This window comes from Anabrus simplex, chromosome 9, assembly GCF_040414725.1.
Source record: "Anabrus simplex isolate iqAnaSimp1 chromosome 9, ASM4041472v1, whole genome shotgun sequence".
Classification (NCBI taxonomy): domain Eukaryota; kingdom Metazoa; phylum Arthropoda; class Insecta; order Orthoptera; family Tettigoniidae; genus Anabrus; species Anabrus simplex.
Genome location: NC_090273.1, coordinates 129,975,130 through 130,000,295, shown reverse-complemented (window position 1 = coordinate 130,000,295; position 25,166 = coordinate 129,975,130). Strand labels below are relative to the sequence as shown.

At 36.9% G+C, this 25,166-nt stretch overlaps 1 protein-coding gene across 1 annotated transcript in view; it reads right to left on the bottom strand.

The window, feature by feature from the left end:
• Positions 1 to 25,166, bottom strand: part of LOC136880907 (neither inactivation nor afterpotential protein G) — a 63,285-nt gene that overhangs the window by 22,249 nt on the left and 15,870 nt on the right. The window contains exons 4-7 of the mRNA XM_067153436.2: positions 17,431 to 17,581; positions 14,565 to 14,689; positions 14,291 to 14,474; positions 4,069 to 4,297 (exon numbers count right to left, since the gene is read on the bottom strand). Coding sequence (XP_067009537.2) covers positions 4,069 to 4,297; positions 14,291 to 14,474; positions 14,565 to 14,689; positions 17,431 to 17,581 — 689 coding nt within the window. The remainder of the gene's footprint in view (positions 1 to 4,068; positions 4,298 to 14,290; positions 14,475 to 14,564; positions 14,690 to 17,430; positions 17,582 to 25,166) is intronic.

Genomic DNA, 25,166 nt, shown 5'->3' with positions numbered 1-25,166 from the left:
GGTATCCCTGTAGTTCCTCTCTGAAGGTTTTGTAAAATGCTCGAGTTTTGTTCTTTCGAAAATCATCTTCTATCTTATCCATCCTTCTTCTGTCATAATTTCTTTTCTCTGATCGTATGATCTTAGCTGTTTACTTCCTCTCTTCCCTGAAAGTTTCCCATCTCCCCTCAGTTTTGTTGGAATGCCACCTCTTCCATGCTTGTAGTCTTCTGTCCAAAGCTTCATCACACTTTTCATTCCACCACCCGTGTTTTCGTTTCCTCACTGGATTCCCCAAACCTTCAGCTGCTTTAAACATTGACTTTTTGATCTCTTCCCAACTGTTCATATTCAGCTTCGACAATTTTTCACAATATGTCTCTTTGCTTTGTCTCAGAGTATCTGCATCAGTTTTAAGCTTCCTCTTGATTCTTTGTTCAGGTTTGTTTGGTTGGAATCTTACTTTAATCTCCGAGAGGTAGTGGTCCAAATCTATGTTTAAGCTTTTTCTTACCTTGATGTTCAAAATGTCCCTTCGGTTTCTGGTCGTAATAGCAACATGGTCGATCTGAAACTCCCCCAGCAACGTGTTAGGAGATGCCCATGTTTTTTCCTTGTTCGGGAGTGCCTTGAAGTGTGTAGACATGAGTTTCAAGTTAAAATGTCTGCAGAAACTGATTAATCTTTCGCCATTTCTGTTTGTTCTGTTATGTGCTAGGTAGTCTCCCACAATTTTCCTGTACCTTCTTTCTTTACCTATCTGACCACTGAAATCACCAACCAGAATTTTTACATAGTGTTGTGGAATTTTGGATGTTGTGTCTTCAAGAATTTCCCAAAAATCATCTACCTTCTCTGGATTTTTCTTGTTATCGTCATTTATTGGCGCATGTGCACTGATAATCGTGTATGCTTTATTGCCAGATCTAAAGGGCAGAAACGAGATCCTCTCTGTTGGTGAGGTGAAATTGATGATGGACTCCAGAATGTTACTTTTAACCATAAAGGCTGTACCTAGGATCGTTACATTTGCGTAGTTTTTTATTGCCGGTTTTCCTTTGTAAATTCTATAACCACTAGATTCCATGTGATTTTCATCAAGGTATCTTGTCTCTTGAAGTGCAAGTATGTAAATATCTCTTTCTCTCAAAACATCAGTAAGTTGTTTTAATTTTCCAACTTTTAGGAGCGTGTTGATGTTCAGTGTTCCGAGCAGATTTTTTTTTTAACATTGGGATACTGAATGCATGATGAACCATGCTGTAAATGCAGTACGTTTGTGGACTTGTGGATGTAAAAAGTCTTGATGAATAGTGTTTATTGTTTGTAAAGGATTTCTATAAATTTTTTAGCTAAGGCCCCAGATTCAATTGCTGGCTAGGTTACAGATTTTTACCTGGATCTGAGGGTTGGTTCGAGGTCCGCTCAGTCTACATGATTACAACATTACAACTAAGGAACCATCTGACAGTGGGATAGTGGCCGTCGTCTAGAAAGCTAAGAATAACAGCCAAAAGGATATGTCATACTGACAACACGACACCTCGTAATCTTAAATTAAAGCCTTCAGGCTGAGCAGGGGTCGCTTGGTAGACCATGGCCCTCAGAGCTGCTGTGCCATGGGGTTTGGTTTTGTTTAGATATATATTTGAATGAGTTTTAATTTCCCGTATTTTTGTTCAGTGCACAGACGTAAAATGCTTCCGCCCACAGAGGATTAATAATGGATACAAGACATCAAGAGTTCCTGTCCCAAAAATTATCTCTTGAAAATGATTGTTTCCACATCATAGAAACCACTCCAATAGGACACTTTTGTTACCATTGAAAAAAAAAAAGTAATAGTGGGTTTGTTTTAATTCTGTGTAATTCTACAATATGGGGCAAAACAAACAACCAAAATTACAAGTATGCAAGGTGTTGATGTCAATATGAATTTAACTTCATAGATATAGCATGTATTCAATACACCCTCATATCTCACACATCACTCATAATGGTCCTGTAGATTGTCGAACATGAACACAGGTTGCCACAAGGATATAAAGAACATGACTGTATCTTCTCTCGTTATTAGGGAACATTCCTACGTCCTGTGGGTGGGGGCGGTAGAATAACACCCATGGTATCCCCTGCCTGTTGTAAGAAGCAACTAAAAGGGGTCTCAGGGGCTCTTAACATGGGAGCGTGGAGTGGCGACCATGGGGTGCTTAACCAAATCCTGGCATTGCTTCCACTTACTTGTGCCATGCTCCTCACTTTCATCTCTCCTGTCTGACCTCCCTTGGTCAACTCTAGTTCTTTTCCTGATGGTATTAGGTTTTCAAGGCCTAGGAAGTCTTTTATTTTCACACCATTCGTGGCCCCTTGTCTTTCTTTGGCCAATGCCTTCATTTTTCGAAGTGTTGGAGCCCTTCCATTTTTCTCTCTGATTAGTGTTACATAGAGGATGGTTGCCCAGTTGCACTTCCTCTCAAAACAATAATCACCACCACCACCAGGTGGATCATCTGACCACAGAATGGATTCTTTCAGCATGTATAAATGTTGTTCGCCCACAGCTCAGCTCATTTATTATCAAAGATGGAGGAACAAAGAACTGACTTTTCAGGCCCGTGTGAAGATAGGCGAAACCACTTTTGAAATATAGCAGTTACTTTAACAGGTGTGTGAAGACTAGACTGTAGTTAGTCTGTTAGGTCATCAGCCCAGCGGCTGGTTGGATCCTCAAAGAGCATCACCAAAGGCTATGCAGTTATAGGGAAACCACAAAAACCAATGGCAGTATCAAAATGAGGCATACTAGGCAAGATGAGGAGTGAGGTAGTTTGCCATTGCTTTCCTCACTGGACCAGACAGTGCTATTGTAGCACAACTAACCCTATAAGCAACACCTTTCATGCCACTCAGACACACTGGGTGTGCTCTGAATGTCATTAATCAGCACCAGCCATACCCCAGCAGCTTCCATATTGTCACAGCCAGGGATGAGACTGGAACTTCAGTGGAAGCTACACTTTGCTCTGGCCTGTGCCAAGAGATGGATGCAAAAGTACTGCATCCATCAAGAAATGACAGCAGGCAGTAGACTGTATAAAGAAGTATCATCTTTGAGTGAAAAAGTATTTCCACAAAAAAAATAATAGAGAGAGAGAGATAATGTTTGCATGTTATAAATCTCATTCCGTAATGACGGTTATCACTTTACAAATAAAAAGTATTTATATATCCTTTTTTAATACAAAATAACCATCTATATTAGATGGGACGATATCTTTTTATTTGTAAAGTGAGAGATATTATGACTGGGGTAAAGATTAACACAAGAGAAATGCATAGTTCTGGCAATCGTATCAACATAAAAGCATGCCAAAATATTAGAAAATTTAAAATTAAAAAAAATAACTCTCAGATAACTAGAAAATTTGATAATTGCCATCATCTTCTAGGAATGAAATGTGAAACTGAAAAAAAATTAATGGGGATCTAAAAATGATTTCAAAATTGAAGCTAGGATTAGTGACATGAATGGTAGAGCACTGCCTTTCTGAGTTCATGGTGGGGTCATTCCTGGCTCAGTCAGATGGTATTTGAAGGTGCTCAAATATGCCAGCCTTATGCCTGTAAATTTATAAGCACATAAAAGAACCCTTGCAAACAAAACGTCTGGCACCTTGCGGACTCAAAAATATGCAAAATAAGTTAGTTGGACATAAAAAGCAATAACATTCATCATTATCATCATCATCATCATCATCTTCAGTTTCCAGCTGTTGACCGGGTCTGCTTGGAATATAAGCCTCTCCATCTCCTCTTCTCGGTACACACTCTTCCACTCCTTTTATCCACCTGTCTCTTGGTCTTCCTCGTATTCAAAATTACATAAATACTGTTCATCAAAAAAAACTCTTCATAAATTGGGCATATTTCTTTTGCAACATTTATTATAATTAGCATATTCTATCCCTTTTCAAGAAAGGAGGTATATTTTGTTCATAAATAATTAAAACAGTTCAAACCTGAAATTCTATGCCATATTTCTGAGTCCTTACTTTTAATTTAAATACAAGAATGCTACTGATTTCATACCTCAAGAGCGGATCAACAACAGTCGCTGGATCTGATGGTGATCCCATCTTACAGGTGCCAGCAGGATGATGACCTGTGATAGCAGCAGTTCGTACTATGCACTCCACATAAACATCATTCCGTACATCAGGTACCAGGTGACGACACTCATCTAAATGAGGTAAATGTAATTTGGCCCCTAATATCTGAAATGGAGCCATATCCACAACTCGAACTGCCAGTCTCACAGCTGAAAACACATTTATCTTACAATAGTAACTTAACTCAAAAATAATTGGATATATTAGAATGAATATATAAATAATTATAACCAAATAAGCGTGTGCAGATAAGATGTTATACTCAACTGACTGCTGTAAAAATGCATATTAAGCCTCATACCATGAGTAAATGTGGAAGATGTGGGAATATGTGATGAAAGATCGGGTTCAAAGAGGGTGTATTCTTCAGAAGTGGACCACTATTTGTTTTACACCACACTAAGTTAGGAAGGTCTTATGGTAAAAGGAAGTGACCTTGGCCTCAATTAAGGTACAGCCCCAGCTTTTGCCTGGTGTGAAAATGGAAAAACACAGAAAACCATCTTCAGCGCTGCCAACAGTTGGGTTTGAACCTACTATGTCTCAAATGCAAGTTCATAGGTCCATGACCCAAACTGCAAAGCCAACTCCCTCATTTAGAATTGGACAAAGCTTGCAGCATTTTTGTTCTAGCTCCATGTAAATGATGATGATAATTTTCATGTTTTAAAATATTTTATTTTGAACAGCAAATGCTATTCAGCTTCCACTAATTAGAGGCTACCCAGTAGACAAAGTATTCCAAATAAACAGTGATAACGAAGGCTGAGAGTGCAAGGGACCAGCAAAAGGCCACAATGCTGGCTACTTGTCCCTGTGAATTGTTTAAGCTCATAATAACAAAGCTCCTTAGAAGATTCTAGAAGCTGGCTAACAATGGAGAAGGTACACAGAATGATCTGGAGGTGGAAACTGCGAGAATCTTCTGCTGGCATATATTAAAAGCAAAGCTGAGTGAACAAGATTCTTGAGACTGTTAGCTATGAGATATTTGAAGTGCAAGATGATCTGGACTATGTGGAATATATGAATTGAGTCTTTGAGCTTGGTTGTACTGTGGAGTGAGCTGTACCGGAAAGCAGGAGTTCAACACACTGGAGTGCTGTGTGTTCAGATAAATTTAGGAGTACAGTCTGTGTGAAGTGATAAACTTGAGCTTGAGTACACTTGTAAATAACTGTAAATAGTAGCTTTAATAGTGAGCCTCCATGGCTCAGGCAGCAGCGCTCTGGCCTCTCACCATGGGGTTCCGTGGTTTAAATCTCAGTCACTCAAAGTGAGATTTGTGCTGGACGAAGCGGAGACGGGACAGGTTTTTCTCTGGGTACTCCCGTTTTCCCTGTCTTATTTCATTCCAGCAACACTCTCCAATTTCATTTCATCTGTCATTCATTAATCATTGCCCCAGAGGAGTGTGACAGGCTTCGGCAGCCGGCACAATTCTTATCCTTGCCACTAGATGGGGGCTTCATTCATTCCATTCCTGACCTGGTCGAATGACTGTAAACAGGCTGTTGATTTTCATTCATTTTCAGTAGCTTTAATAAATTTAGTTGATAGGAAAACATGCTTACTCTGCATAGCTTTAAGGACCCTAACACTGGGCGAGTTGGCCATGCGATTAGGGGTGCGCAGCTGTGAGCTTGCATCCAGAAGGTAGAGGGTTCGAACCCCACTGTTCTTTCCTATCCTATTGTCACCATAAGACCTATCTGTGTCAGTGCGACATAAATCAAATTCAAAAAAAAAAAAAAAAGGACTGTAAACAATGTGCCACAATATGTCTTATAATCAAGATGGTAAGAGGCCGATGAGTTCTAGAAGAGAAAGTTCAGCTATTCTGCATGTCACTCATAATTATTATACAAATGGGTCTTTAGACTAGCAGTAGAACCATTATCAGCTGCCATGTTCATAAAATTGTTTCCACTCTGAACAGCTTACAGAACTTTGCAAATCTGGCTGTTACTGTACCTCTAGCTCCAACCATAAGTCCAACTACTTACTGTATATAGATGTTAACTTATATTTTTGTTCATTGTGAGATCATTGGTGTCGCACTTCTTAGCACTGTTTAGCAGTGCTACGCTTGAGACTTTTTAACCATTCCAAAGTGATCAAGTCTTTAAACATTTGTTAATATCTTCACTTTCATTTTATACTTTCACAAACAAGCACATAACTTGTTTGTATTCTTTTAAGCATTATATTTTTACTTCATCCTATTAATGTCACTTATTACTAAGGGTCTATTATATGTACTACATACTTGTATATCTTTGTTCATACGACCTGTTTCAGCTGATGATTGTGTCCATTGACACCGAAACCGGTACTGAATAAAAAATGTTGTGATTATATTAACATCATAATATTATGTATTGAAAACTGGTAGATCAATCAAATTTCCCTCTATTGTATGTTATCTCCTTTCAATACGGACCAGATATGAAGTTTTTAATGTTGAACCACACTGGAATTCGGGGTTTCTGGCTGTTAGAGGGTTCATCTTGCATCTTGAAAGACTATTTCTTGACATGTTTAGGGATCTTCAGATGATGTAAGGAATATCTCCTTCAAGTGTGAACTCTTCATTGATCTCTACATCTGGGTCATTCAGTTTTCTTTCTAGTTATTGACTTTTTTTTTGATCCTTGATGAGTTTAGGTCAAGTGAGAAAGATCTTCCTCTTGCAAGACCTCCTTTGATGTTTAAGAGGACAGCAGCTGTAAAGAGATGACACAAAAGTTGCACTTACTTTTTGCACTCATTACCTGCTATTACTTTCCTTCGTACATGAGGGTGTGGAATTCCAATGAGTGGGTATTGTTTGTGAACATTTGTAGGTTTAAGGCACCTTGTGATGATGGAAGGTATTTCATTGAAAGCAATGTCGACATGGCTTGTGTGAGCCAATGCTTCGCAGATCAGGGATGCGTATTCTGTCACTGATATGCATAAGCCCAGTGTAGATATTTTCAGTGTTGTTGGTTATGCTCCCCTAGTGTAGCTGGTGAGTTTGTGCAAGGTGCTGAAGTACACAAAAGGAGCCTCCATAAAGGTTGCCTTTGATTCCCAATCACACCATGGATTTTAATTCTAGGCTGAGGGCTGGAATGGGAATCTGCCAGCCTTGTGAGACAAACTAAGTAGCTGTTGATACTACAGGCAGTGGACCCAGTCAAAAAAGACAAGCAATATTGTCAGAACATTGTCTGTAGGGCAGTAGTCATGAGCAGGCCAAGGATCTAATGGGCTGATGTGCCACAGATTCTTTTCTTAATGAAACACTGTTACCAATCACTTTGAAGTTTTATTACAAAACTAGCAGTTACCCGCAGCTTTTCTCACGTGGATTTCATCATTTGATAAAAATAATCGTTCCTCGGCATTATACTAAGACATTATCTGAGAATCCCTAAACTATAAAAACTCACCAAAAAATTTTCATTTACCCCAGAAACTCTTTGTAAACCACGTTTGTAGTATTGATTTTTGGGGCTAATATGACCATGCGTCATAGAACTGTACACATGAGAACGTCTTCTCTCAAGTAAAAAAAAAATCTTTATTTTTAAAGGAGATTCCAAACACCTATTTCCACACCTATAATATCTTCAGGTTTTGAGATATAAGTATCCCCATAAAAATAATTCAACATTTTTATCAGCCCTTCCTCCACCCTTCTTTATTTTTAAAGGACTCTCCACGTACCAAGTTTCATGTCTGTAATGTTAAGTTTTTACATACACTGTAGATATTCTGGTATTTATTTTAAAAATTCATCCGCATTTTCAATTCTTTTCAGCCCCTTAAGTGGTTTTCCAAAAACAAAAAAATACATGTTTCTTTATTTTTAAAGGCGATTTAAAATACCAGTTTTCACATCTGTAACATCTTCAGTTTTTGAGATATAAGTACGCTCATGAAAAGTTCAAGTTCTTCATCACTTCTTTTCACCCCCCTTCCCCCTTAAGTGAATTTTCCAAAAAGAAAAACAAAATATGTGTTTATTTATAAAGGAGCTTCCAAGTACCAATTATCAGAACTGTAACATCTTCAGTTTTTGAGATATTTATATTCTCGTGAAAAGAATTCAACTCCTATTTCTCTCTCTCTCTCTCTCTCTCTCTCTCTCACACACATACACACACACACACACACACACACACACGCAAATTGATTTTCCCCCAAAAATGCATGTTTTTTTGATTTTTTAAGGAGATTCCAAATACCGGTTTTCACGACTGTAACATCTTAGTTTTTTAGATATAAGTATCCTCATACAAATAATTCAACTAATGTTTCAATCCCTTAATCCCCCTTTAAGTGGATTTTTCCAAAAACAAAAGAATAAGTATATCTTTCTGTTTAAAGGAAAAATACCAATTTTTACATCTGTAACATCTTCAGTTTTAGAGATATCAGTATCCTAATAAAAATAATTCAACCCCCTTTTCAGTCCCTTTTACCCCCATGTTAAGTGGATTTTCCAAGAACAAACAATATCTGTTTTTTTATTTGTAAAATATTAAAAATACCAATTTTCACTTCTGTAAAATATTAAGTTTTTGAGATATACTATAGATATGCTCATCTTACAAATTCACACCAACCCACTTTTCAATCCACCGAGCTCGATAGCTGCAGTCGCTTAAGTGCGGCCAGTATCCAGTATTCGGGAGATAGTAGGTTCGAACCCCACTGTCGACAGCCCTGAAAATGGTTTTCCGTGGTTTCCCATTTTCACACCAGGCAAATGCTGGGGTTGTACCTTAATTAAGGCCACGGCCGCTTCCTTCCCACTCCTAGCCCTTTCCTGTCCCATCGTCGCCGTAAGACCTATCTGTGTCGGTGCGACGTAAAACAACTAGCAAAAAAAAAACTTTTCAGTCCTTTTTACCCCCTTAAGTGCTTCTTCTAAAAACAAAATAATACATGTTTCTTTATTTTTAAAAGATATTATAAATACCACTTCACATCTGTAACATGTTAAGTTTTTGAGATATACTGTAGATATGCACAGGGATTATGTGTACCAATTTTTGTTGGCAGCTATGCGCAAACGTACATGCATAATCTCGCTGCTGTAGAATTCTGGAATAAGACCTATCCGTGTCGGTGTGACGTAAAGCAAATAGCCAGAATTCTGGAACTGACGTTGTCACGGTTACGGCAGTACATTTCTTTATCCGATTCCTAGAGCATGAGTAGTGTGGTGCCAATATCTCGATAACGATTGGTTTTAGGGCCTTAAAACATGGTTTTCAGGCCCATAGGGCTTACCAAGTTGTGTTCTTTGCATCGAGGGGCTTAATTCGATATTTCACCTATATTAGCCTATTGTTTTTATATCTCCCCTGGCACCCTCCCCCCGCTCAAATTGTTTTGAAAATAAAATGTAACCTATAGCACTCAGGGATAATGTATCTTTCTATTAGTGAAAGAATTTTTAGAATCAGATTACCCTCCAGATATAAATGAACTCACAAAATTCGCACTCTCTCTTTATTCTATTACTATAGATTACGATTTTTTTTCAGTTGCAGATTATGCCTACATCAGCTGCCTCTGTGGATCAGCGGTAGAGTGTCGGCCTCCGGATCCCAAGATAGCGGGTTCAAACCCGGCAGAGGTAGTTGGATTTTTGAAGGGCGGAAAAAAGTCCATTCGACACTCCATGTCATACGATGTCGGCATGTAAAAGATCTCTGGTGACACATTTGGTGTTTACCCGACAAAATTCATTAAATCTCAGCCATAGACGCCCAAGAGAGTTTCGGTTTACTCGGTCTGCCATCTAGTGGTGGCCTAGAGTAAAACGGAACGTTGAAATTGACGAGCAGACAGCCAGATGGCGTCAAATTGAAATGTCTGCACATGGTAGCTGAGGCCATACGATTATTATTATTATTATTATTATTATTATTATTATTATTATTATTATTATTATTATTATTATTATTATTATTATTATTATTATTATTATTATTCCTACATCGAAATATGTTTCTTTTCTTTTTAATTTTGCATTGATGAGGAACAATCAAGTATACCATGGACAATAGAGGAGGCCCCAGGTTCAATTCCTGGCCATGTCAGGGATTTTTACCTGAATCTGAGGGTTAGTTCAAGGTCCACTCAGCCTACAAAATAAAAGAAATAAAAGAACTGCAACTAGAACTTGAAACTATGAAATCGAAATCTTGTGACGAGATTGATCAACTTAATCAATACTCACGACGTAATAACGTGGAAATTCATGGAATACCAGAACTACAAAGTGAAGATGTATATAAATTAGTCACGAATATTGGGTCAGCAGTTGGCTGTGTAATCAATAAAACAGACATTGACATTGCTCATAGAATTCCAACATCCAATAAATCTCTGCCTAGACCTATTGTGGTTAAGTTCGTGAATAGATGGAAGAAGCATGAAATTATGGTTGCAAAGAAAAATGTTAGGCAACTTTCATCCACTGCACTTAATATTAATGCCACTAACCATACTATTTACATCAATGACCACCTAACAGCTAAATCTAAAGGTCTTCTTAAGAGAGCTAAAGACCTTAGAGCGAAAGGCTTCAAGTATGTGTGGTCAAGGGATGGGAGAATTTTTGTAAGGAGAAATGATACTTCCAGCATTATACATATCAAAAACATACATGATGTCTTAGCTCTCTCTTCCCCTTAGGACTTAGGTAGGCTATTTACTTGTAGACACATGAAAAATCAACATTATTTTTTATGGAAGGTTCTGAATTCCAACTAAGTGAACTACAGGAGCTTACTAACAAAGATGGAATTAGAATTCTGTACATCAACTCCCAAAGTATTCGTAATAAGTGGAGTAATTTACTTTATACAATACAGGAAGCACAATATCCGGAAATCATTGTAATTGTTGAAACATGGGTTTCCCCTGAGGAAGAAAAATATTTTAATCTAAATGGATATGATGGTCTCTTTTGCTCTAGATCACATAATAGGGGTGGTGGAATTGCCATTTATATAAAGGAACCATATAAGGCTAATGTATTATTATCTATTAACAGTAATGCCAGTTCATATAGTATATTATTAATCGAGATAAAGGGTTTTGTGAATGACATTCACTTAGTAGCAGTATATAACCCTCATACCAAATTTTCCAAAGATTTTCTAAAATGTTTAGAAGATATTTGGAATAAAAGTGGTAAAACATTTTGTATTACTGTTGGTGACTTGAATATAAATAAATTAGAAAATAGTCATATATCTACTGAGCTTCAGAATCTCTGTGGGTGTTATAATCAGAGTTCATGTAACACTGTCTTTCCTACTAGAATTTCATTGACAACTAGTACACTTATAGATCATTTTTACATAAACATAGTCTGCAAATATAAAATATATAACATAATAAATGATCTGAGTGATCACAATTTATTAATCTTGGATATTAATATTACACCCAAAATGAATACACAAAGAAATTATGTAATTCAACCTACAAAATACCATGTCCCATCTATGGAAAAATACATGTCTCAAACGCCATTAACTATAAATGAAGAGGATAGCTCGGATATCATAACAAATAAATTAATGACATATTTTAAAGAAAGTACTGCTTTAGTTAAAACTGAAAGTCCTAATCTAAATAAGAAAGTTAGACCCTTTTGCCCATGGTTTACTTCAGAGCTGTTAAATTTAATCAAACAAAAAAATAAATTATATTATAAAATTAAAAGACAACAGATGAGATTTAGTATGGGATGTGGCTATGTTTCACAGCAGTTAATACAAGACTATAAAGACATACGTAACAGGGTTACTAGAATGAAAAGAGATCTAGAAAATAATTATTATATCAATAAGTTAAACAGCACAAATAATCAGTGGAAAGTTATTAATAATATTCTAACAACTAATAACAGTAACAATGAAGAAATACAACTGAAAGTAAATGATAAGTTGGTGACTGATTCTAGTCAAATTTCTACTATATTTAATAACTATTTCACTGATATGGGTCTGTCTTTAGCTAAGAAAATTCCTCAGTGTAAATACCCTCACCTTGAGCCTGGCCCATCTAATTCCTTATTTTTAACCCCTACTAATGAAAATGAAATTGAACAAATAATTAATAATCTTAAAAACAGTTGTAGTGTTGACTGTTTTGGTATTAGTAATATTCTTGTAAAGAGACTCTCCAAATTTATTATACCTCACATCACAAAATTAGTTAACAAATCTCTATCAGAGGGTAAAGTACCAGCCAAACTTAAAATCGCCAGAGTTGTACCAATCTATAAAGGCATGGATAAATTTGATGTAAGTAATTACAGACCAAGCTCTGTACTACCTCCTTTATCTAAGATTTTAGAACAAGTGGTTAAAAAAAGATTATTAGATTTTTTGTTAAATAATAAATATTTTTATCAATTTCAGTATGGTTTCCTACCACACTCGAGTACCAGTAATGCTATTGAGGATATTATTATTAAACTACAACAAGCTTTAGACTCAGGTATGTTAGCAGCTGGTTTATTTATAGATCTTAAAAAGGCTTTTGACACAGTTGATCATAAAATTTTATTACATAAATTAGAAGCAGCAGGCATTAGAGGCATTGCATTGGATTGGTTTGTTGATTACCTCTCTAATAGGGAGCAGTTTGTTACATGTAATAATAATCAGAGTAATGTGAAGGTGATCTCAATTGGTGTGCCTCAGGGTTCTGTGCTTGGGCCTTTATTGTTTCTTATCTTCATTAATGATATTGGTCACCTTAAATTAAATGGAAGATTATCCATTTTTGCTGATGACACTAATATTTTTTATACAGGCTCTAGCAATCATGAACTTGAACAAAATATGCAGCAGGATATTCGATTACTTGAAACATGGCTTAATTCCAACCGATTAACTATCAATCTAACAAAAACAAACTACATAAATTTTCACAAACCTTTATATGTATTAAATTTGGATAAAAATCTGCTTTTCTTCAATCAAAGAGTAATGAAAGTGCACAGTACTAAATTCTTAGGACTGATTATAGATGAAAATCTGTCGTGGAGTAATCACGTGGAGACTATCTGTAATAAAATTATCCCTGTGATTGGTATCCTCAGTAGATTGCGATATAAGTTTTCTCGTGGGTTGTTGAAGGGTATTTACTATGCTCTTATTGAAAGCCACATCTCTTATATGATACATGTCTGGGCATGCTGTAATAAAGAATTATTTGGAAAGGTAGAGGTCCTTAGGAAGAGAGCACTAAAAATAATTTTCAAACTGCCCATTCTGACACCGACTAAAGATCTGTATAAATATTGTAATATATTATCACTTCCAAACCTCCGCATAAAGGCTTCTATAATTATGATCTATAAAATTCAAAACAAATTAGTCCGCTCAAACACATCAGTAATTACCAATTCACAGATTCATAATTATGAAACAAGAATTATTTATAATATTCACTACAATCAGATTCATTCCACTAGTTATGGTCAAAACTCTCTTTGGCATTTTTCTATAACTATGTATAACTCGCTTCCAAAAAATATAAAAATGTTACCAACTTTATCTATCTTCAAAAGTAATTTAACTAAATACCTGAAGTAGTATGGTAATTATGGTTAGGAAGCTTTGTCCTATCTTATCTCTTACACCATGTTAAATTATATACTTATTGTATTTTATTTTGTAATCAGATTGTGAATATAGCTGCCATTGTCATTTATTTGTATTGCACCAAGAAGAGCCTTGGCTCAGGTGCCTATATTGAAATGAAATAAATAATAAAAATACATGAAAACAGTTGAGGAGTTAACTAACAGTGAGATAGTAGCCCCGGTCTAGAAAGCTAAGAAAAACTGCCAAGAGGATTTGACATTCTGACCACACATCATCTCATAATCTGCAGCAGACCTTCAAACAGAGCAGCAGTTGCTGGGTAAGCTAAGGCCCATCTGTGTTGTTGAATATGTTGAAAAAATTTGATTCTGTTCTCTCGACACTTCCTTGGTGTTAACATTTTTGTAAACATGAATATACGGTCATGTGAATCAGTCTATTAAATCTTTGCCTCTTTCTTTCTCCCCATCACTTATCACTTATTGATCTAAGTTTGGTAGCGCCACTTACCTTTAGTCATGCATGTGACATCATAAGGATGAATCAAGTATTGTGGATCAATTACTGGAGCTTGTGTTGGATCTACACTCCGAATGGATACTGTGCCTCTGCTGAGAGGCTGTAGACAGGACGCTAACAGTACAAAACCCTCCTGACTTGTGTTCTGGCTGAATGGGAAAAGACCTCTGAAAGTCTGATAAACATATAATATTATTTATTAGTGGTTGTAGAAGTTTCTTATGTACTACAATTTAGAACAGTAAAGGAACTGTGGAAGACTTACACTTGACTTGAAATTGGCTATATCACGTAAAAGTCCCTCGTGGGTGGAACCCAAACCAAACAGAACAAGTCCTAAGTCAGGGTCTGCAGAGCCTACTCCAAGAATAGCTGATGATGCCAAGTACCCTGTAAAAAAACATCCTTCAGAGTAAACAGGAGGTACAGTTATTGATTTTTGTTCTTTATACAGAATCCTCAGTGAAATAAATTTAGGTAGATATCATAACTACTTCGATGGAGAATAGCTTCTATCTTGCCCTACAAAATCTGATTTACAGTATAGAGTCATTTCATTTGAAAAAGCAGACCTACTCACGGATTCCCTAGCTGCCATACAAGCGGTATCTTCAAATATCAAACCCATTCATCAAGACTTCATGACATTAAACATCTACCGATACTAACAAAATTAAAAACTTTCAACTGAAACACACTGGATCCCCACACATGTAGGAGTAGAAGGCAACAAACTGGCAGATAGACTAACAGAAAATGGCACTAGTTCCTACATGATAACCAAACCTCTGGCAGCTAACTCAATCAAGAAGCTAATCTCAAATAAAACCCTTGAAAAATGGAAGAACGAAACTACCCAACTTACTACAATGAAGAAATGGGAAAAATAAATGACCTAAAGGATAAAAGTAAAAACAAGCTGAGGAAAGAAGCAGTGGTGATCTTCAGATTGGAAACCAGGACATAACTGCTTAGTTGCACACCTAGCTAGAATAAAATTATACCAGACGGAAAAGTGTACCATCTGCAAAATTACTGGATCAGTGATGGACTTGAAACACCTACTTCAGTACACAGGATTCAACCCAATCCAACAAAAAAACAAGGCAATTTATCAGCCGTATACCAGACAGCAAGATGAAACAAGACTCTGTCCCCTAATACATCTGTACTTTATTAACATTTATCGGACGGGTGTGTGTGCATGCGCACGCGCGTCCCTTGGTGGACGGAGTATTAGTAAGGTCCGAACTCATGCTGGCTGGAGTTTTCTTTCCTAGCGACAGTACGAACTACACTGTCTTACTTACACTCTCGTAGAAATTAGAGACTTTGAAAGAGCAACTTCAAATAAGGATTGGATTATTCCATACAAATTGGGGAATGTAATCATAATAAATGATTTATAAAACAATAGTTACAATTTATTAATAAGTCCAATTAACCTCTTATTACACAACGTTACCTTTGAATTTGCACACACTGTACACAATATTGCATGTAAGAAAACCTTTGAAATTACATAGAAACCTCCCTGAGTCATTCGATAGTTATGGAGCAATAGTATTGCTTGACATGGCAATTTATGTTCTAAGGTCAGGTGAGGTCAGTAACAGGAAACTAATGCGCTGACACAATGATATGATTCGGGCCACACTGAGTGAAGACTCTACAAGGAAGTAGCAAGTTATTTTGTTCTTATAACATTACACTTCTCGAGGCACAAAAAAAACATTCAAATGAATGAATGATTTCATAAAGAAGAAGGTGAAAACTTGGACCTTAAAAGGTACTTTTGATGTGGTACATTCTGAAGCAAGGATACACGCAAAGTGCTACACCACATTCCTCACAATCGAAATTTGATCTTGATGCCTTCCCCTTCTTCTCGGAGCAAACTTTGCACCTGTGAAATAATCCCTTCTGAGGCCAATGTTTAGAACTTTTCACTTCAAGGTGAGAGAGACATGCAAACGCTGGTAAACGGTCTGCCAAGATTAGTGGATGGTAGTTCTGGGTTCATATCTTGGGCAGCTTGCGAGATAGCTTTCCTTCACACAATATGTGAATGATGAAGGCGTTCAAAATGACTGTTCATCAGATGGAAAAATAGTTTGTTTGTCCATTTCCATGTTCGACGGAAAATATCATAACTATTGGCAATACGATCCCCCTTGTCACAATAACTCACATGTGCATTGTAGCTCTTGATTATTGCAGCTTCGATGCAATCCTATTGTCATCCATAAAGTGACTGGATGGTGGAGTGTTATGCATGTTGGTTAGCAAATACACTTCCCTCTTATCTTTCCAGCTTACTGCGCACAGGTTTTGCTTCACTTTGCTAATGATATCTCCCTTCTCTCGCATGTCCAGCCACGGTCACTGCTTTTAAAGGAACTAATTGCTTTATTTGTAGCAGGAAAAGCAGCCACCAAATTCTTCTGCGCATTTTCATAAGTGACTCATATATTTGTAACAAAATGAGTAGATCATTTTCACAAGCAGAATTCACGGCAAAATGCAAGATAAATTACGTAGTTGATATATCGATCGCTCATCCTTTTGGAGGGGTTTGGCTGTGGTTGAAATTCTGACCGCTCGTCATTTTCGAGGGATAATTCTCTGGTTGATATTTCGACCACTCATCCGATAAAGGTTAATGTTATTTATATATTAATGTTGTCTAGAGATATCAGTTTTGTAATGGAGTTAGTTCCCAATAAAGCCATAGGTTACCACAACAACAACAACAACAACATAAATTTAGACCGTAAAGACATTAGAATTATCCAGAATTTATACTGGAACCTGAATTGACAAAACCACTATATCTGATACTACCAAAAATTCAGAGAGGAAATACGGACCCATGTCTGTCTTTTATGTGTACTCTGCCCGTGCATGCGTACACGGTAACCTGCTGCTCTCCATCTGTTTCCTAGACATAAACAGTTTTGATTAAGTTAGCTTTCTCACCTGAGCATTTAAAATTCAGAGAGGTTTACAATTAAAATGCATACCCTTTTCTCCTTTATTTAACTTGTATTTGAGAAGAATATTCAGAAAAGCTCTTGAAGATTCATAACTGGATATAAGATCTTTTTTTAAAATTTTTTTTTTAAGCTTGCCTTTTCCATGTGTCATATACTGCCACAATTCTGGAAGGCGCTGCATCTTACTGAGTGTAACACTGACAGGAGATGTGATGCTTACATACAGTGGAAGGTTGAGATGATCATGTAGTCCAAATCCAACTGGCAAATCAGCTATCACTTCAATCTGAAAGAATAGTCAGTCAGTCAGAATACTTCAGAAAGGTATCATTTAAACATTTGATTATTAGTAGAATCTTATCATGTACAGTTTTAACCAATAACATCACTAGCAACATTAAGTGGCTCACAGAAAATATTCATATTTTGAAACTTTAATGCTTCAAACTCTTTCTTTCTTTTTTATATTTCTTTTTCTTTCTTTTTTCTATTTATTTTTTGTCAATGATTTTACAGCAGTTATTACCTGTATTAGTTTCCATCAGGCAGAAGTAATATCTCATCATGACTGTGAAAGGCAGTGAGACCATAGCATTCTTCTATTTTCATAATTAATTTACTCTGAAATTTTTCTCTTAACTATTACAGAACCCCTTCCAATTTTTCTCTCTGATTAATGTTATATAGAGGAGGGTTGCCTAGTTGTACTTACTCTTAAAACAATAATCACCACCACCTCATTTATCCAGCTCTCCAGATAATCTGGACCAAATTTGTAGCCTTTTAAAATTTAATGTTCACATTAGATAATAATTTTTAACTATGAAACCAAGAATGTAACTACAAGTATGCCAAATATTCACTTTTTAATTTGATTAAATATAAAGTTCCTGCATAGATTGTGTAATAAATTATGGTAATACTGTAATGTAAAATGCTTTTTGTTGAGTTTAAGAAATATTTACTGGAGTGTCACAGGGCGCTGACGTGGTATGATGTTGGCTATGGCACTGTGACAGAAGAAGAAATTGTAGCGGCATGCACATCTGCAGCAGACAGTGAGAAAGGTGACATGGATGAGGAGGGAGTGATCACACCACAACAGAGGACAATATATACAGATGCTGCGCACCAACTGACAAACATCATGGCATATTTGGAGCGTAAGCCCGACACCACTACAGTTGACTATTAATGATAAAGCGTTTGCGTGACTGTGCTTCATTCAGATGCCACATGTGTTTAAAACAGAAGACAGTGTAACAATTCTTTGTTAAGAAATTATCTGATTTTATGTGATGAAGTTTTTAATTCTTTTAATGTCTGAAGAAAGAAATTCCCAAAGATGACTTGAACAGTGAGGAAGAGGAATGGACATGTTTCAGAAACTGATTTGTAAAGTGTGCAGTAAACACCTGTGGCAGACTATCAGGGAGGAAAAGGGAAAAGGAGACTCCTTGGTGGAACAGCAGAGTAAAGGAAGCAGTTAAAGAGAAACAAACGGCTTGGAGGAAGTGGATAGGCAGCAATAGTACAGAGAATTGGCAGAAATATAAGGAAGTCAAAAAGGTATGTAAGAAAATAGTACAAGAAGAGAAACAGAAGAGCTGGGAAAGTTTCACAGAAATTTATTATTAAGAAATGCACACAAGTTATGTATATATGTTACATAAGTTACATAAGTTTTGGTGATATTTTACCCCGCATTTTGATTGTACACATTTTAATTAAGCACAATAGTCTATCAGGGGTATTACTCTTTTTTACAAGCAGTAATGTGGTAATGATCACAAGGTTGATCGCACAACTCACATATACAGTTATTCCCGGGATCGTGAAAACGCTTGTTCTTGCATACTTTGTGATGGTACCCATGCACAGCTATTGAGGTCACCAGGTGTCACAGGTCTTGATTCATGTTGGCCCAGGATCTATTTACCATGGCTTCTGTAGTATAAAAGTCCAGCCAGATTTCTCTTCGTTTCTTTTGTCTTTTGAGGAGCAGTTTATTCAAGCTGTCGATAGATAGGAGTCTCATACGCAGCTCTTCTATAAAGAATGGTTCTCTCGCGAGCTCGTATACTAGCCTCGACTTTGTGTGTTTCGAAACACCTAGAGCGGTTTTCAAGAATCTTGATTTAACTGCTTCCAAAGTCATTAGATCTTTTAGACAACTTATCCCAAATAATATCTATTCGGTATGTTGCGATGGGAACTATTTTTGCGTTGAATAAGGCCATAGCGGTTGTTAATGATAATCTGGATAATTTTTTGATGTCAAAAATTGCTTTTGTGGCAGATGCTGCACGGGATTTCATGTGTATTCTGAAAGATCTGACGGTGGTTTGCAGAGTCACTCCCAGGTATTTGAAGCTGTTGACTGTCACAAGAGGTTTCGGTCCTAGATATATCCTGTCCTCCGCAGCTTCTCGGCCTCCGTTGCGGAATGTCATCTGTACAGTTTTCTCGGTGTTAATTTCCATTTTGTTTTCCTGTGCCCACTTCTCAAGTTGGTTTATGGCTCTTTGGAGGTTGTAGGTGGAATTCGATCGAATGACCATGTCGTCCGCATATATCTAGATTTTTATATCTTCCGTCTCTTGTCTAATCATCTGTACAACATCGTATGGTGTGACATTAAATAGTAGGAGGCTTAATGGGTCTCCCTATAGGACGCCGTTGGTCTGAGTTATTTCACAGAAATTTTGCAGGAGGATATAAAGGGAATTTAAAAGGTTTTGTATGGTTTGGTGAAGAATAGTTTACAAAATAGGGAAGATACAAACTTTGTAAAAACTGAAATGGCAGATATTGATGCAAAGAAATGACATACACTCTCCTTCAGGCAACATCTAGTAAATACAGCAGCAAAGATTAGGAGTCGTAACAACATTCTGCAGAAGTTGTGTGGTACAACCTGGGGTGCTTCTGCAACTACCTTGAGATGTTCTGCCCTTGGTTTAGTTTTCTCTGCAGCAGAATATTGTGCTCCTGTGTGGATCAACAGCTGCCATGTGAAACTTGTGAACACTCAACTCAACAACACAATGAGGATTATTTCAGGCGTAATAAGATCAACTCCTACCCACTGGCTACCTGTCTTGAGCAACGTCATGCCTCCTTCATTCTGTAGAGCACAAGCACTGTTGAGAGAATACTCCAAGACAAATGAGAACTCTGACTTGCCCATCCACTTCAATATTCCTGACCTTCAGAAGAACCGATTGAAATCTAGTCATCCGCCAGTTAAGTTTGCTCAGAAGCTCACAGAAGACAATTTCAACCCCTATGCCCAATTAAAAGAAGAATGGATCTCAAAAACAGGTGAACATCTCTGGCCTTTCTTCCCACCTAATTCGAGGTCTGATCTCCCAAGAAGAACTTGGACCATCCTTAATAGGATTCGATGTGGTCATGGTGTCTGTGCTGCATCCCTGTATACAATCCCCTGAGTGTGACTGTGGTGCTCCTTTTCAAACCATCGAACACATTGTAAAGGAGTGTAGCAGAAGAGCCTACCCTGGAGATTGGTTTGATTTTCTAGAGGCCAATACAGAGGTTCTAGAATGGATAACAACTTTGGACATTAAAATATAATGTACTTGCTTTCCTGTTTCTGTATATATATATATATACCATACGATAAATAAATAACTAAAAAGATGGGAAGAATATTTCTCAGAATTGCTAAATATTAAATACAGTGACCTGGTAGATGAGAAGGAGCAAGGAGAAACAATGGGGAAAGAAGAAGAACAAGGAGAGGAGATATCGATGTTAGAAACAGAGCAAGCCATACAAAAGATGAAGAGAGGTAAAGCAGCAGGAATGGATGAGGTAACTACGGAAATGATAAAAGCAGCAGGACCAATAGGGCTACCATGGCTGTATAGATTATTTAGAATAATCTGGAGGAAGAAAGAGATCCCAGAAGAGTGGGGAAAGGGTTTAATTATCCTGATATTTAAAAAAGGTGATAAAAAGGAATGCAATAACTACAGAGGGATCAGCCTTATTGCCCATGTAGCTCAGATATTTGAGAGAGTATTGGAAGGAAGACTGAGGAGGAAGCTAGAAGGAGAAATGGAAGAAGAACAGTATGGTTTTAGGAAAGACAGATCAGTATTTGACCTGATCTTTACATTAAGACATATGATGGAGAAAAGATGGGAGTTTGGAAAAGAAATAGTGATGACATTTATTGACATTGAGAAGGCTTATGACAGTGTGCCCAGACAGTTGGTATGGGACAAATTAAGGAAAAAACAAGTTAACAGTGTGGAAATGCAAATGATAAAAGCTATGCACAAAAATTGTGTTAGTAGTGTGAAGACTAGTATAGGAAAAACAAAATGGTTTAAAGTTGAAACTGGTCTCCAAAAGGGAAGTGTACTATTCCCTATACTATTCATCATAGTCATGGATGAAATTCATAAGAACATTAAACAGAGATTGGGAAGAGAGGCAACAAAAGCCATGTTGTTTGCACATGATATCGTGATATGGGGTGAGGATGAAATGGAAGTGCAAAAACAAGTAGACATATGGAATCAAGATATAGAAAAATTTGGGATAAAGTAAGCACAGAGAAAAGTAAAACAATAGTGATGATAAGGGGAAGGAATGAAGGAAGGAAGAGGAAAGATAAAACTGAATGGTAAAATTCTGGAAGTGGTTAAAAGTTTCAAACACTTGGGAAGTGTGATCACAGAAGATGGAAAGATTACCCAGGAAATTGGAAAAAGAATACAAAAAGCAAACAGCTTCTACCAGAGTGTAAGGGGTATTTTGTGGAACCAAGATGTCCCCAAGAAATGTAAGAAAGTATTATATTCAACCTATTACAAACCCATACTAACCTATGCAGCTGGATCGTGGACTACAACAAAATGAGAGGAGAGTAGAATACAGGCAGCGGAGATGAAATTCCTAAGAGGTATCGAGGGCAAGACCAGAAAGGATAGAATTAGAAATGAAGAGATAAGGAAAAAGACAGGAATCTTGAAACTTCAAGACAGGATAGAAACAACAAAGGTAAAGTGGTATGGGCATATGATGAGAATGAGAGAAGAGAGAGTGCCAAAAAAAGCTTTTTTCAGAGAACAGGAAAGAGACCACGAGGAAGACCCCAAAAGAGGTGGACGGATTCAGTGTGGAAGTGCATAGAGAAGAGGGGAGGAAGATCAGAAGATGTACTTATAGAAGGAGAAGTGTGGTGAGGAGACAGGCAGCAATGGAAGTCCTTGATTCACAACCCAACCTGGGAAGCTGGAAACGGGAAATGAAGATGATGATGATGATGATGATGATGATGATGATGATGATGATGATGATGATGATGATGATGATGATGATGAATGTCTTGTAAACAATACTATGTACATAAATTTGTTACAAAACATAGTTTCTTTTATTGTCATAAATGGTAGGTCTGCTTATTTAAGGATTTTGTTTTCTTATTACCCATAAAACCTGGATTATCCAGATTTTTTAGTGTCCGGATTTCCTTAGGTCCCGGTTAGTCCAGATAAATGAGGTTTTATTGTACCTGTAGAAATTTGTAAGAGGCACAAATATTTATCCAAGAAAGTGGCAGTAGCCACTTCCATTGCTGCCTGTCTCTCCACCACTCTTCTCCTTCTATAAGTACATCTTCTGGTTTTCCTCCCCTCTTCTCTATGCACTCCCACACTGAATCTGTCCACCTCTTTTGGGGTCTTCCTCATGGTCTCTTTCCTCTTCTCTGAAAAAAGCTTTCTTGGCGCTCATTCTTCTCTCATTCTCATCATGAGTGACAATAGGGACAATTTCTTACCTTATCTTAAAAATTACAATATGTACAGTCATAGTTATACAATGCAATGAACAAAATAAAGAAGTGTCAATGTGTCCATCATGAAGCAACTTAACATCTTTCTTCCTGCATTAATCATAAAATCCTCCAGTTCTTTGAGCACTTCAAAAGAAGAGAAGGAAAATGCCTTGAAACATGCATCATACAAGAGAAGATCAAAGGTGCAAGGCCATGGTGAGGAGAACATGCAGACCAAACAAGTTGGCCATGTGGTTAGGGACGTGCAGCTGTGAGCTTGCATTCAAGACATAGTGGGTTCGAACCCCACTGTCGGCAGCCCTAAAGATGGTTTTCCATGGTTTCCTATTTTCACACCAGGCGAATGCCGGGGCTGTACTTTAACTAAGGCCATGGCCGCTTCCTTCCCACTCCTAGCCCTTTCCTGTCCCATCATTGCCCTCAGACCTATCTGTGCAGTGCGACATAAAGCCAATTGTAGGAAAAAAAGAGAGAGAGAGCATGCAGATGGATCAACCAAGTTAAGAGGCTTTTACTATGTGTGAGACTCACTGGTTTACCCCTTCAGCAGAATTTACGAAGAAATGAAAACCACCCAGGATGGAGAAGCTTAGTTAATGGGGTCACAAGGCTCGGAAATGAGTTAACTTGTGATGAGTTGGGCCCAGATTTAAAAAATTGCATATGCACATGTGCAAATACATATTTTGAACATTAGTGCATATACAGATATAATTTTATCTTATGTGTGATCAATTATCTAAGATTTCTGAATGAAATGAAAAATCTAATGAACTTTAATCAAGTGAAAGATGTAGTTAAAAGTATTGATAATAGTCATACTGGGTGTGTTTTTGAAACAAAATGCGCATTTGAATCTGAAACTGTATATAAAGATATCAGTTTCCTCAGCTTGCATTATTCGTCACTTTCAAAGGTGATTAAGGGTCTAGAAACTCGTGTTGCATTACTACACAAATCCCTTCAATTAATTCAAAACACCATTAGTTCTTTAAATGGTTTCCCTAGTGAAACTGGAGAAAATGTTGAAAGGAAACTCAGTGTGGTGTTGGACTCAAACCCAGGACTGAAGAAGATTCAATCCATAAGGAACTACATAAGTGGAATCAGACAGTCTTTGCCAGAAGAATGTTCCGAGCAGGCAGTGTCAGTATACAAGTATTGCCCAGTTACATCCGTCGACGTAGAACGATCATTTTCAGTGTATAAATTAATTCTGTCTGACAACGGAAAGTCATTGACTCCTGAAAACAGTGAAAAAGGGATGAAACATGTTGATCAATTTAACACTGAGTTAAAATTAAATAATGCATTTGGTAAGTGTATTTTGTTTTATTTTTAGTGTTATATTTGTATGCATATTATCAACATTTTCATTGCATATGTGCATGCATATTTTTAGAGATTTTAGTGCATATGAAACCGGGCCCTAGTGATGAGGTAACACAACTACAGTACTGGTATGGGACTATTGAAATCTCCTGAAATTCTTACTGATCAGTAATATTAAATTAATTTGGAAAATCAATTAATGTATTGAAATAGAGGTAGTAATGTAAGATAATCAGTGAAATATTAGTGATGTCTATGTATATACTTGTTTAAAAAAAGAAAGAAAAAGTATAATCTCAATGGTCTTCAAATTTGAATTTACTGATGGTGCTTCTGTTACCAAATTTTTATCATTTGTATTAATGTATAATGAAGTATTCAGATAGATATTGCTCATTCAGAATAACAGCAATGTAAGTATTTTTTTTAAATGTATATATATTTTAGATCACAACAGAAGATACTCTGAATGTAATATATGTTTAAGACAGGAAAATTCATAACCTTCTGGGCACCAAGCTGAGATTTTTGTATAATCACAAAACTAGTCATTTCCAAGCAAACCTAGTTATCAGGCAAGACAAAAAGTACATCAACTAAACAAACTGATTACTATAATTACTATAATTACTATAATTAGCTTAACACTAGGTTTACCGCAGCTGTCAAAATGACCGTTTTCAGGTTTGTTTTCTCTATCACTCTC